Source organism: Symsagittifera roscoffensis, chromosome 5, assembly GCF_963678635.1.
Source record: "Symsagittifera roscoffensis chromosome 5, txSymRosc1.1, whole genome shotgun sequence".
Classification (NCBI taxonomy): domain Eukaryota; kingdom Metazoa; phylum Xenacoelomorpha; order Acoela; family Convolutidae; genus Symsagittifera; species Symsagittifera roscoffensis.
The window spans coordinates 4,773,410-4,788,420 of NC_087066.1; the positions used below are offsets into that span (position 1 = coordinate 4,773,410).

The 15,011-nt window shown below is 36.0% G+C and overlaps 1 protein-coding gene across 5 annotated transcripts in view; it reads left to right on the plus strand.

Moving 5' to 3' along the window:
• Nucleotides 1–240: 240 nt before the first annotated feature.
• The window catches only part of LOC134846916 (uncharacterized), a 36,356-nt gene continuing 21,585 nt past the window's right edge, over nt 241–15,011 (plus strand). Inside the window, exons 1-3 of one of the 5 annotated variants that reach the window (XM_063864344.1) lie at nt 241–379; nt 1,083–1,351; nt 10,201–10,460. In XM_063864344.1, coding sequence (XP_063720414.1) covers nt 273–379; nt 1,083–1,351; nt 10,201–10,460 — 636 coding nt within the window. In that variant the 5' untranslated portion in view covers nt 241–272. Of the gene's footprint in view, nt 380–1,082; nt 1,352–10,200; nt 10,461–11,964; nt 12,634–13,704; nt 14,118–15,011 lie in introns of those variants that run through there. The other 4 variants (XM_063864346.1, XM_063864343.1, XM_063864342.1 and 1 more) reach the window with 4 other exon arrangements.

Below are 15,011 nucleotides of genomic sequence, written 5' to 3' on the forward strand. Positions count from 1 at the left end.
TGAGCCAGTGGCTATAGGGCCTATTTTTCTTTAGCCTCATATGTGACTTAAGTAGGCGACTGTTACACGTATCAGTACATTTTCTTTCAAAAAATAATGACAACTACCTTCAGCCTTAGCCTGGCAAGCTGATAGACGAAAAGTAGTCTTCAAGCTAGGAAAATAGAGAGAGAGCGTCTCATCTTTTTGTTTTCTACCTTTATTTTGCTCGCCGAAATATAAAATGTTCGTTTTTAGGTGTCCAATGGGTTGAGCGTAGCAATGCCTAACTGATGTCTGACAACGGAAGTGCTGATACAGTATCCAGTTTATGCGAAGAAGATAGGTTACGACGGTTGTTTTGCTTGTGCGACGCGAATGGCGATGGATTTATCGACAGGTAATTTCTCTCTAAGTTCGGTGCCGATTAGTCCTTTTAAGTAGCTGCAGTACCATCAGCTTTTTAGTTTGAACGGTAAGCCTTGCTTTGTTTATTATTGGACCATATGAAAATAGTGGAGGAACTTTGTATTCGGGTCTGTTTTAATTTTTTCCCCTGCAAAAACAGGTACCACGCATATACCAAATTAAAGCCAGTCTTGATTCAAACGACTTCAAAAAATTTTCAATAAGTTTTCTCTGCATCGAGAAACACTGATTTAAAATCATTGATTTTTGTTTCAATTATGAGCGAATAAAGCGAGCGAGCAGGCTTAAAACTGCTTAATCATGCTTAATTTAAGCTGTGAAATTTTAGTTTTAATCAAGTTAAATTAGTTTTTAGAGGTTTTTTAGCGCCATTATGGGAAGCAAAAACTTCATAATATTTTAAAAATTTTTGCACAAAAATTTGAAATTTTATTTTTTTTTGTTTTTCTAGTAATTTTTCTACAAACCTTTTTGTCCAATTTCTCTATATTACTATGAATGTCGAATATGACGTAAAACTATAATTTTTCAAGTTAGTGTAAAGTCTCTGGTCGTGTCATTCTGTGCTACTTGCACAGTAACCGGCCATCTTTGTTTAAAAGTTGAAAACTATGCTCGATCATGTTATGTCTCGTTCACTTTGTATTATATATTTTGTTCACTGTATATTTCAGTGGAGATATATTCTCGATGTGTCAAGAACTCGGGATGGAAAATGCCTTCGACGAAATTGTGTCCGATTTAGGCGCTGGTCCAGACGGTTTGATATCTCTTGAAGAGTTTGTTAGAAGGGGACTTTCTGTTCACGCTTCCAATCCTATTTCTAGCGAGGGACAGAAAAAGGGCTTCAAGTTGTGTCTGAGTAACAACAGCAGCGATATTGAGGACTTCGATTCGGGATTGATCATGACATCCGAAGGGGTGATGTCTACAGAGTCGCTTGGTTAGCGTTAATTTGATTGTCCAAACGTTAATTATGCTTGCGATTAGCAAGCGGTATGAAATCGGAATATAGTTTTTTGGGGTTGACAACTAATAGAACAAAATCCGTTGAATCCGTTAGCATGACCGTTCTATTCACTTCATCAACGTTAGTTCTAATTTCCAGCTTCCCATTTCCTTAAGGTCTGGGTTCGAGTTTCGGCCGAACCTTGTTGTTCCGACCATTGAAAATGGAGAGGAACTTTGTATTCGGGTGTTTTTTTAGTTTTTTCTCTTTGTTTTTCACGCAAAATCAGGTACAAAAAAGAATAATCGGACTGGGTTGAGTGATATATCGAATGGAAGCCTTTTCAGTCGTGATTGGAACCAAAAATCCAAAAAGTTTAAAAATTCAATTAAAAAAAATCCAAAAAGTTTTCCAGTGTTGAGAAAAACCGGCTTGAATTTTTTTGATTTTTCGTCTTAATTCGAGCGAATAAAGCAAACGAGCAGGCTTACAACAGCTTAATTAGGAGAAATTTAAAATTTAAGCCCTAAAAACTTAACTTTAAGCAAGAAATTTTGTAGCTCCATTCTGGGAACCATTTGATTTTTTTTATTTTTTGAATTTTTCTATTTTTTATCAGAAAACAACGTTGGTCAATGTTGAATTAGGAGTACTTTCGAGCTATCGCTCATCATCAGAATCTTAAAACACAAAAATATCGAGCTTCAAAAAAGCACCAAACACGTCAAATGAAGAAAAGGGAAAACAAACAAAAAACAAACAAAAAACACAATAAGTCTATTCTGAGGTGGATAGTATGCACACATACAGAACAAGATGCATCATAGCTTGATGGTGAGGGGGCGCCAGCGATACTCTTCCTTGGTATTCAGAGACGTTTTGAGTTTTTCAATATAGAGAGCTTCCAGGGTCTCCAGTTTTACTATGTCACTGCTTCGGTCGAGAATAGAAGTTTCGTATGCCTGCATCCCACAGCAATCATGAAGGTGTCTGGCAACGGGCGCGGAAAGCATCAAATGCTCAGACAGTCGTGTTTTAAAGTGTCGAGCCATCTGGCCGACGTAGCGGGCCTGACAACCCGAACACTCAATTTGATAAACAACACGACTTGAAAGTTCTTTGGAAACAGGTGACTTGAGGGACGGCAAACACGTTCTCAGTTTCGTCGTAGTAAAAACAACGTTAATTCCACTGCACTTCCGAACGTGTTTGCTCAATTGATATGATATCTTCCCTCGATACTGCAACAGCAACAGTGGACGCGTAGATCGTTTTTCGCCTGGATCAGGACGTGCAACAGTCGGCCAAGTGGACGTGGCGTTGAAAATCCGGTTCACTGTACCTTCCACAATATTTCGCTTGTACTTGGTGGGAGCAAGTCCATGAAAGTTCAAAAAGAAGCTGGTGTCAGTGGGTTTGTTCTACCAATCCCTAACACAAGAAAACCGAGTCCGCACTATCTTGATGTCCAGAAAAGGTAAAACGCCATCCCGCTCCTTCTCGATGGTAAACTGGAGGTGATCAGTATCCAGCTTGTTCGCACGTTCCAAGAGGTTGTTAATCTCCGACTGTCTGGCAGTACGAATAATGTCGTCCATGTAACGTCTAAACAGCTTGGCCGGTGAAGAAACAGCTGCCAAACTCAGTAGACAACCCACAGCCGCCATGCCAAGAGCCAGGTGTAGCCCGTCGAATCTCGGCAGTCGACAGGCCAGAACATCGTTGACGATACCAAAAAGCACATCGGTTTTCTATTTTTGTTTTTCTGTTCAATTTTCTTTTAATTTTTTGCATGTTACTCAATTTTCTAAAATTTGAATTTTTTTATTTTTGAATTTTTTTATTTTTGTTTTTCTAGTCTATTTTCTAAAAAATATTTTTTCAATTTGCCTGTTTTACTATGAATGTCAAATATGCCTAAAATTATATTTTTACATTAGACTTTTTATCACCCGACGCAGAAAAACTAATTTGAAAATAAAGCTTTATCTTGTAGTTTTTAAAGGCTATGGTCGGAACATTCTGTGCTACTTGCACAGTAACCGGCTATCCGTTTTTTTGCAATTGTATGCAAGTGAAATTTTTTCGGTAAAAATTGAAATGTGGGACTTCCGTTTGTCTGCTCAAGTTTCGTCGGCTAAGTTGCCACATCGCGTATTTTGCTTGTGCTCTAAGCAACTTTCTTTTTCTTAGCAGTTGCAAGTGTTGTTCATTCTAGTTTCAGGGAAGGACTTGAAAGATTTGAACAAAAAAATTAAAATCATTTTTTCATTCGATTCAATTGGTGTCTGCTCAAAGTTTGTCGTCTTGGTGTCCACATCACTGATTTCTTTTTGTGCGTTAAGCAAGTTACACTGTAGTCTTTTAGGGAGGGATTTGAAAGATTGAAAAAAAGTAAAGTCATTTTTTTCCGGTTCAATTGGTTTGCTCAAAGTTGGCATGATGTCTAGTGGTCACATCACTGATTTTTCTTGTGCTATAAGCAACTTTCATTGCAGTTGAAAGTTAAAGTGTTGTTCATTGTAGTTTCAATGGGGATTTTATATTAAATCTTTTTTTTCGGCTCAACTTGTCTCTGCTCAAAAATTGTCGGCTTTGTTTCATCTTCGTAAGTTTTGTTGCGCTGCTTATTTAATACCGAATTGTCTGCATGTTTGCCTAGAATGAAATTTTATCAAGAGATACGAAAATTTAAATGTTGGTTTCATTTTTGACTTTTTTCATTCTTTTAGGACTTCAGCTTTTGTTATGTTTGTTGTCTTCCAAGTGGTGCGAAGTTCCGCTTCGCATCTGTGTCAAATTGTTTATGGCTTGGAGTTGAGTTAAGTTAAGCTGTATTGTGTTCTGTTCCTGATGTGAAATGCGAAGGGGTGGAGTCATTCGCAGCTCAAGGTTAACGCTTTCTGAACTGACTCAAGCTACAATTTTTGGAGGTTATTTCAATTCGGGATTGCGTATTTCGACCCAGGAAAAATAAAAAGTATGTGAGTGCAATATAGAATTTTTTTTGTTGGTATAAAAAACATTTTGTGCTTTTCTGTTTTGTTCGGTTTTTGTGGATTGATTCAAAAAAATTTAAGAATTGAAACCGAAAATGTTTTTGCGGTTTGAAAATGATTTTTATTAGGTCTTTCGATTGAATCAATGCAGTCGGTTTTAAGTCATTTGTTATGCTAAAACTTCTTGAAATTTTGTTATAGTTAAACTTTGGTATCGGAGGTGAAGCGAAGCTTTGCTTCGCCTGTGATTTAAATTAACCTAAGCTCGCATTTTGTAATTATACCAAAAACAGTTTTTTGAGTTTGAATCAGCCGATAGTAAGATTTCAATCATTTGTTCATTGCATATCTCCAGGACTGTCTGATGTACTTTCACAATATTCTAGTTGAAAACACAATTATTGTTAAAAACACAATTATTGTTAAAGAACAGTCTTTTTGAATTGATTCTGTGCATGTCTGATTGTGCCGATTGGAAAGCCAATTCAGATGGGTAAGTAGCAGTAGCGGATTTAGGGAGGGGTGTGGGGAAGCGGACGCTACCTCTCAGGGATTCGATCCCCTCGACTAACCAAAGGGTCCCTTTTTGGTACTATTTAAAGACCTCCATTCTCGGCTGGCTGAACCTAAAATTTGTCTGTAGGCGCCTTTGGCGCAATGGTATACAATTTTCGAGGGGTGAGCGCGCTGAAAAAAACACGATTTTGGTCAGTGTCCAAAAAGTGCCTAAAAACGCCTTTTTGTGCCCTGTTTTCCAAAAACTTGCCTGCGACTCAAATAGTTTGGCCAAAACGGTCTTTTCAGTGAAATTTTTTGAAAATCCGCTTTCCCCCTAGAGAAAATCTTAGATCCGCCCTTCGTAAATAAGACAAGCTGCGATCGACAAAAATTTAATTCGTTTTCTGACTTGAAGCGGACATATATCAGCATCGAGAGTAATGATATTATTTGTATAGTTGAATGATTAAATTATGGACCGCTTGACTTACACTTGTTTAATAAAGTTTTTTTTTTCGATATTACATTTTTTTTTCTAATATTATCTCTACCTACGTTATCTCAAAGGGGGAGAACATATTACTGTTTTTTTTTTGTAAAAATAACTCATCTAAGTAAAAAAAAAATCTCGCTCGCTCACGACTTAAAAGTTGGTATAAAAAATGGGATATTTTCATCTGGATTTCCCGTATCCTGCATATATCCTGGATTTCTCTATAATTTTCATGATAAAGTTTAGATAAGTGAAATGATTTGCTCTTATGTAGGTCTTGATAACGTCTTGCACGTCAAATTTGTTCTTTTTTCGCGGTTTGACTTATAGATTTCTTTTAAAATTCAGTTCATTTCCTTTGTTGAAAAGAAAATAAACTCCACTATCAAACAGCAAAAGTGTTAAGCTTACAACTAATATGAACGACCACTAGTTTCGAAAGGGGATCTCAATTTCCTGATTTGCAACCGGAATAAAAGATCAATCTACTGATCCAGTTTTCTCAAATTGGATTATTTTTTACCGAAAAAGTGTCGATCATAAATTGTTCTTGAATTTCCAAGAGCTTTAACCTAAATATTTTTTCTTCGAACATTTTTCCTCTGTCCCCCCCCCCATATTGATACGTTGATTTACCATATTGATACGTTTCTCAGACAGTAGCGTTTTACCAGATAATTATGTGTAATCCTGAGAGTCACTTAGCACCCTCTAGTATTGCGATCAGTTAGCATCATTGCTTCCACTACACATTGGACTGTTATGGCTTCAGTGCTTTTTCTGAATCTTCGCTTTGCCTAATACTTTCATGAAGTTCTCCGTTTCAAGACTTTTGATACCTAGCGCCCTCGAATTCTGGCAATGATGTTTTTTTCTTTCATGTATATTCACACAAGCGAGCATAACAGTATGGCTCTACTTTTTTCAAACCAAGCCCGCTCAGAAAAATAATTCTGCTATAATCACGATCTGTGGCATTCGAAATTGCATGGCATCTCTCTGCTTTTTAATTGGTTAGTGTTTGACGGTTTAAAAGTGATTAAAAGAGATTCATTTTCTTTTGGTCGGAGGTTCAATACCGCACTTGGTTTTAGTTTTATTTACATTCGGTGGTATTTTTGTTGCAGAGCATTGGTAACTTATTAGCATTTGTAGCGGCTTTTTCGGTGAATATGTTTTCCTAGTTTCAATGGCCCGTGGCGCTGATGGGAGAATTTTAGGCTCCAAATCTCGAGGTCGCAGATTCGAATTCCAGACATAGCAAAAATTGTAGGAATTCGAGGGTTATGTCTACCTTCTCTTATTTTCTTAAAACTGCTTTTGTCGTTTGCTCGCTGGTGTTTGCGAAGTGCAGCTTCGCGTCTATCAGAGAATCTTCGTCTTCTGCGAGCTGTTTGTAGATTATCTGCTCTTAATCCTTACCCTTGCGATAAGCAAGTGTATTGCAATCGCGTAATTATTACTGTCAAAACTTTGGACCAATCTTGGACTACACCTGTCCAGCGTATTCTCACGCTGCGAGTGATACATCCTTAAGTAAAATGCAAATAGTGAAAAATTCATCTCTGCGGATAGGGACTGGGTGTATAAAGATAACTCCATTGACCAAGTGCATTCACAGTGCAAACTACTTAATGTCAAATTTCCACAAACAACATGCCTCCCAATTTATCCTCAGGACCTTCTTGCCAATAAGCCACCTCCTTTTTGACCATACTCAACCTCAACCGCCCCGTCAGCTGCGCGTGAACATGAAGAGGAGCATTAACAAAGTTTACTGGAAGCAAACGAGTCATCCTTTTAACGATTTTAACCATCTTATAGTGTTCATAAACAGACATTTTTTTTCGGAGCAACATGTCTGCTCAAGAGTTGTCGGTTTTGATATCGCTTAATAAGTTTTGTTTCAATGCAAACACTAAGTTCTCTTACTTCTTGGCTTTTTTTATGAAAGCAATTCTAGACTAAATCGTGACAATTTAGAAAAAATTATGGTTGATAATTTTCTTTTTTTCCTTCTGCTTTCATCTTTTTTTTTCGTCGGTTAGTTCGTACTATGTATGGGTTTTACCGCATGAAGCGCGATGCTTCGCCTCTGTTTGTATAATTTACAAAGGTGAAGTTGCTTCAGCTCCAAGATATTTTCGCTTATTTCATATAATTGTTGAAAAAATATTTGGAGGTTTTTGTCCGATTTGTCAGCTCATCTGCAAGTAATGAGAGTCATTCATTTTTCTTTCGCAAGTGGTGGAAAGCTCTGATTCGCCTCATTTGTTGAAATTATTTCTCTCCTCGTTGTTTGAGTAGTTCCAGTCGGTCATTTCATAACGGTAATGAATTATGTATTACCTAGTGTTTTCGCTTAATTTTAGGTAGCACAAGGAAAGCTCCGAGGGGGTAAAGTTTTTTACTCTTGTTTTATCTTTCCAGGGCGGTTGGCGATGGGCTGAAATGCTCTTTCAACAGCCGTTCCAGAGAACATATTGCGTTAATTTCATTAATAATGTAATGTTTCTGAATGCATGAATTCAAGTGTGGTGTCATATTGAAGCCCTTTTAATATGATTCAGACTTCTAAATAATGCTTTTAATTGTTGAAAGTAATTGGTCATAAATTTTCCGTAATTCAGCTTAAATGACACATTTCAAACTCTTATTTGTTAAATTTTCTTCGTAAACTAATCCCATCGCTTTTTACTGTGTTTTTCATCAATCTTGTTTATTTTTGAATTTATTAGCTTCAACCATTGCGGGCGGACCGCTTAATCAGCCGTTGATCATGGAGTCGAGTCAGACTTGTATTGCTGATTTGCTAACTTTCAACTTTAGTTTGAAAGTTTTGATTTTGAACTTCATTTCTAGTCACTGAAACTATTTAATAAGTTCATTTCAACACTTAGACCATATCTAGACTTTTTAAGATAGAAATACTTCAAGTACTAGCTTGTGCACCCTTTAACTGTATAAATTTTTGGTCTAATCTTTTTAATAGTTTTCAAACGCGAGAATTATTTTAGATTTGAGATAAAGAACTCAAGGTGAAAAGTGCGAATTTTAGCTAAATGTATACAGAAGGATCGAATTGTTTTTAAAAAGCGCGCCCACCTTTGTAGTCAATCTAAGCACCATTTTTTTTGTCTAAAATGTGTCATGGTAGGAATATGCGATTTTTTTCTTTGGTTATGTTTGCTTAATTTTTATTAAGTCATAAAAATGACATCGCTTCTGTGTAAATATAAAATTTTGGGCACTAAAATTCGTAAATGATTATGAAATATTTTTTACGCATTCAGATGCAGGCTTTTTTTGAGAGGTTTGAGAAGCAAACAATCTTTATCTAAGTGTTATGAGGGGACTTGAAAACTTCTATAGAGTTCTTGAAGTTTTTCCAATAAAACTTTTTTTTTCGGAGCAACATGTCTGCTCAAAAGTTGTCGGTTTTGCTATCGCTTAATAAGTTTTTTTTCAATGCAAACACTAAGTTCTCTTACTTCTTTGCTTTTTTTATGAAAGGATTTCGAGACTAAATCAAGACAATTTAGAAAAAATTATGGTTGATAATTTTCTTTTTTTTTTCCTGCTGCTTTCATATTTTTTTTCGTCGGTTAGTTCGTACTATGTATGGGTTTTATCGCATGAAGCGCGATGCTTCGCCTCTGTTTGTATAATTTCCAAAGGTGAAGTTGCCTCAGCTCCAAGATATTTTCGCTAGTTTCATATAATTGTTGAAAAAATATTTGGAGGTTTTTGTCCGATTTGTCAGCTCATCTGCAAGTAATGAGAGTCATTCATTTTTCTTTCGCAAGTGTTGGAAAGCTCTGATTCGCCTCATTTTTTGAATTTCTCTCCTCGTTGTTTGAGTATTTCCAGTCGGTCATTTCGTAACGGTAATGAATTATGTATTACCTAGTATTTTCGCTTAATTTTAGGTAGCACAAGGAAAGCTCCGAGGGGGTAAAGTTTTTTACTCTTGTTTTATCTTTCCAGGGCGGTTGGCGATGAGCTGAAATGCTCTTTCAACAGCCGTTCCAGAGAACATATTGCGTTAATTTCTTTAATAATGTAATGTTTCTGGATAAATGAATTCAAGTTCAAGTGTGGTGTCATATTGAAGCCCTTTTAATGTGATTCAGACTTCTAAATAATGCTTTTAATTGTTGAAAATAATTGGTCTTAAATTTTCCGTAATTCAGCCTAAATGACACATTTCAAACTCTCATTTGTTAAATTGTCTTCGCAAACTAATCCCATCGCTTTTTACTGTTTTTCATCAATCTTGTTTATTTTTGAATTTATTAGCTTCAACCATTGCGGGCGGACCGCTTAATCAGCCGTTGATCAAGGAGTCGAGTCAGACTTGTATTGCTGATTTGCTAACTTTCAACTTTAGGTTGAAAGTTTTGATTTTGAACTTCATTTCTAGTCTCTGAAACTATTTAATAAGTGCATTTCAACACTTAGACCATATCTAGACCTTTTTAAGATAGAAATACTTCAAGTACTAGCTTGTGCACCCTTTAATCGTATAAAGTTTTAGTCTAATCTTTTTCATAGTTTTCAAACGCGAGAATTATTTTGGATTTGAGATAAAGAACCGAATTTTAGCTAAATGTATACAGAAGGATCGAATTGTTTTTAAAAAGCGCGCCCACCTTTGTAGTCAATCGAAGCACAATTTCTTCGGTCAAGAATGTGTTATCGTAGGAAAATTGTTTTCTGTGGTTTAATTTTTTTTAAGTCATAAAAATGACTTCGCTTCTGTGTAAATATAAATTTTTGGGCACTAAAGTTCTGTAAACGATTATGAAATAGTTCTTACGCATTCAGATGCACAAAAAATTGTAGTTTCTTAGGTGGCGCTGGTGCCAAAATTGAAGCTTGGAAACGGGACCTCATATCTTCAAGCACGAATCCAATGAGCAGTGGTACAAGTCTGGCAGCCTCTGGAGAAAACAGCCGCACAAGTTCCATGGGACGAAGACAGCCTGTTATTATGGACTCAAAGTACACGTCACCAACACATGCGAGGAGACCGACAGCTAATGGCGTGCAGCAGTCACCTAATCTGAAAACGAGGATGTCTCCCCGAAATCACAGCGGCAATCCTCTTGAGGTAATCTTTTGAGTTTGAACTCTTCAGTTTGACCATGGGGAATATAGATGTACCGGAATTCGGCACAATCAATTCTGACTTTCATGTTCATATCTTTCATGTTCATAGTTTGATTGATAGAAAGGCTTTAAGGTTGCTTCTCAATGAATGGTTATCTAATAATTATTATGAGTAGCTGAACGTAGTGAAGACTCTGATATAGGCCTTGATGATTTTTTTTGTTTTTCAGGAAAAGACTTTAAATGCGTTCAGGTTCAAGTTTACTTTTTCGCGGTTTGAATTTTTTTTTCAAGTTAAGTTCATTTCCATTGTTAAAAGGAAGGCAAATTCCACTATCGAACAGTAAAAGTGGAAGGGTCGAGAAAAATTTGATCGACTTCCAGTTTCGAAGGACGATTTTCGTTTTGATTTTCCAGAAAAAAAATTTGCCTATTGTTATAGTTTTCCCAAATTGAGTTGATTTTATCACAAATAGCTACCACAAATAATCATCGGAGAGAGTTGAGTGATATATCATATTAAAGCCCCTGCAGTCGTTATTTGATGGATGTTTAAAATTTTCTAAAAAAAATCCCATTGTCAACAAAAATTGGTTTGAAGTTTTTGGTTTTTGTGTTAATTCGAGCGAATAAAGCGAGGGAGCAGGCTTACAATAACTTGTTTTAATGGCTTAAAAGCGTGCAATAGTGTAAGAAAAAACGACACTAATTTGAAAACTTTTTAATAATATTTTTTAAGACTATGGTCGGAACATTCTGTGCTACTTGCACAGTAACCGGTTATCCTCGTTTCTAACTGTCATCTGATGGCTATGTTTATTCAAATAGTTCAGGAAAGATTTTTTCTTCATTGTAGATAATATAGATGTTTTCGTCTATTCGAAGGGATGCTAAAATGTTTTAAAATCTTTTTCTCGGCGAGTGCTGTACTAGAATCACAGGGAGGGATTGGGAGGGATTTGGTTCATATTGGCAATTTGTAAAATCGAGTTTTGTGGCCGAATCGTAAGATGCAAAATTATTTATCCTTCTGAAAGTATTCTAATTTTAGATATTTTTTCTGTATCTGAGAATGCTTCCAAAATTAGACGTCGTATCATTTTTTGAGGTCGTTGTTTAGCGCTTGAGGCTATAAAATCATATTTCTGACTGCTTTTCATGGTCTACTTGAAGACGTTTTATTGTATAGAGGAGGATCTTTCCACCACATTGTGCTTGATCGTCCATACCTTTAGAGTCCTCTATACATTACTAATATGGCGTTATTCATTATCAATAAAAAGCATTGTTTTGTGTTGCGAGTATCGCTTTTGAGATTTGCAACTGTCAAATGTTTTGATGTTGCTGAGACTCTTTAATTTCGATAAAAGGCGGCAAGAGTTTAGAAAATAAATTATTGATTGGTGTGTAATGGTGTAAAACCAGCGCCTATCGCCCGTGAAGCGCGTTGGAATGCGTGTGTTTTAGCTCGACTGGCCTGAAGCTCTTGAATGTTACAAGATGTAATGATTATTTATTGAGTTGGCTTTCAACAATAGACCTCAAAATCAGCTTACTTGGTCTCTTCATTTGGTCAGTTACTGAGTATACTACTTTCTGCTAGTCAATCACGTCTCTTTGTTATTGTACAAATCCAGCCGAAATTTAATCTCTATTTTCAATTCAATCCTTACCATATTTTTTAAATTTGTAAAACGATTCGCAATTTAAGCTGGATTATTTTTTTTGTATTTTCGGATACCATTGAAAAGAAATGACCATTTTTAGAAAAAAATGAAAGGTTTTTCAGCGGACATATGTAAATAATAAATTAAAAATAATAAAAAAATGTAAATAATAAAACGTTTTAATTTCGTTATTTTTATTTTTCTTGAAATTATCGACCAGCAAGTCTCGAGAGTTCCCTTAAATTTTGGTCCCATTTATACCTGCGGAAGTTACAATGAATCTTCATCCTCGGTCAAGTACTACAGCTCAAAAGGTCAACGGTCGCAAAAACGTCACACGTCCGAAACGACAGCTGAGTGTGTTTACTGACCCTTTTATGTGCCAACCGAGCTCAACAGTATCTGAAATGAAACTGCAAGGCAAACGAAGTAACACACAATATCAAATGGCGCCCATGCGATCATCAGTTTTGCGAAGCGAAGAGATCTCGAGAATGTACCAAGACTGTAAATCACTTTTGAAATGAATCTTATCTAAATTGATCAAATTCTAGCCCTGACAAAATTACGCCAAACCTGAAAACAGTCGATTTCTAATCCGCTTTTGAAAGCTCGTTCTGATATTTGCAGAGCGGGAATCTGGGGGCGTTTACCGGTGTCTTGTTCTTCAGTGAGAAATGGTTTTGAAAACATTAGCATGTTTTTCATAGCAAAGTGATTTCTTTTTTCAAATGCTTTTCGAATGCTTTTTTTTCAAATTCAACTCGTTTAGTTTGTGTTTAGGGCAACGATTTTGGGAAAAGTTTCTGATCTTCGGAAGGTCATTTTTCACAATTTGAGCGAAACCTTTGTTTTAACGTTCTGGAATTGATAAATGTCTAAAAGTGCGGTTAAAGGATTAAGTTGAATGCCTGATTGGTAAAACGGGCTTGTTCGAATCTAAGTGAGTGCGCCTGATTGCCTTTAGAATAACATGCCCGAGTTATGTCCAAAACATTTAGGCTCCTAAGTCGATTTTCATGCTTCGCCTAGCTTCGTTCATTTGCATGTAATACCTTTCTGCCAATATTAGGACCTACATTTAAACTGGCTATTCAGAATGAATGCTTTATAAAATGTATGTTTTTGGGGCTATTTAGTGTAATAATTGAGGAAATGTTTTAAGAAATTGGGAAAATATTTGGAATTCAGACAGTAAAAACTGGAGCAGACAAAATTGTTTCCCTTTATGTATTTTAATGTTTTTCATTCTAAGTTAAAGTCTGTTTTCTATTCTTATTCGTATTCAAGTTCTTATTACTTTTTCATTTTTCCACAGATTTTAAACCGAGTCGACCTTTTGTATATTAGACTTAGACAGACATCATCTGGTGCATAATCCATTTTCCTCAAAATTGCGATTTTATTGCTTTTTTAGTGGGGATTTTTCAATTCCCAAGGCTGTATAGCATATTTTTTAATCAACCTCTTTGAAGCGGCAAATCTTTTTTCCCAGTTTTCAAAGCTCTTTAAGTGGTAAATATTTTTGTTATTGCCTTTGTTTTTTCCGTTGCGTAATTTTGTCTCCCTTTTTGCTAGCGGCTAGCGACAGCTCTTCAACTTCCTCACGTGAAAACATTCCAGCGACGTCTCAAGATTTATTTGAGTTCTCATCAATTTTCGATCAGTCAGCAAGACTACCTGGTCCTTGTATCAACAAAATAACACAATTGCGATTACCTTATGAAGTTACACCACCATCTAATAACTTACCTTTTGACAACAACAATACTTTGGGTCATTTTTTTCCTCCAAGTTGTAGCAAATCGAAGTCGTATAACTCGATAGAAGCGTTGCCGCCTGAAACTTATCAGCCGAGAAATCATTATTCGAAAAGAGGAAGGCGTTTTGTTTCCAAATCACAGACTACAGATGAAGGATGGTCGGCATTGTTGCAGAAATCTGTTAGCAGTTACTGTTTAACTGAAGGTGAAACGTGTGCTGAAATTGAGGTGAGACGAGAACTCCAGACAATGTTTTATTTGCTTCATTTTATGCATACCAGATTTGGTAGAAATAGCAGACCAAATTGAGGACTTAATTGCTTTCCAATTCAGTAGGTTTTTGTAGACCATGTCAGGTTTATAGTCCCGATGAGAAGAAAGTTTGACAGTTTTTATAACATGAAGAAAAGTCTTCTGAAGTAGTTTCATGGGCGATTATCAACAGTTATTATTGAAATTTGAAGACGTTAAAGTTTCAGTTGTAGGCGAAGCCTGATAGGCGATTTTCAACAATTGTAGTTGAAATTTAAATTGAATGCTCAAGTATCTCATATAAGCTCTACGAATATTGCTTCCATGTACATCAAGAAGAAACAGACAATGAATCTTTTTTTTTCAGAATTACATTGCCCACTGAAAGTTTTGTCCGCAAGCGATGCTGAAGCTTGCCACCTGAAGTATCAAATTTTAAATGCTTCTGCTTCAAAAAGGATCCAAAAAAATGATCGAAAGTTGCATTAGTGTCAAGAAAAAAGACTAAATGTTTTGCCTGGCCATACTGTTTCTGTTTCGTTGACTCGTTCTCGTTTCTGCAGAAGCGAACTGTTACGTATCGTTTCGGTTTTACTTAATTTTTCATTCATGATATATTGCGACACTTCACTCGGTTTTTTATTAGACTTGGTAATTCTGAAGTCTTCATGAACATATTAAGACTGTTAAATGTATCAGAAATCCTCGGGCTAAATAAAAATAGTTTGAAACAAATGAATCAGAAATCTTGGAAATGGAACCTTGAAAATTTTATCCGTAATATTCTATGCGACTTGCACAATAGTTATATACATAGATCATTGTTTATTCGCTTAGTTGATTTAACTTCTACTGTGGTATATTTTGAGT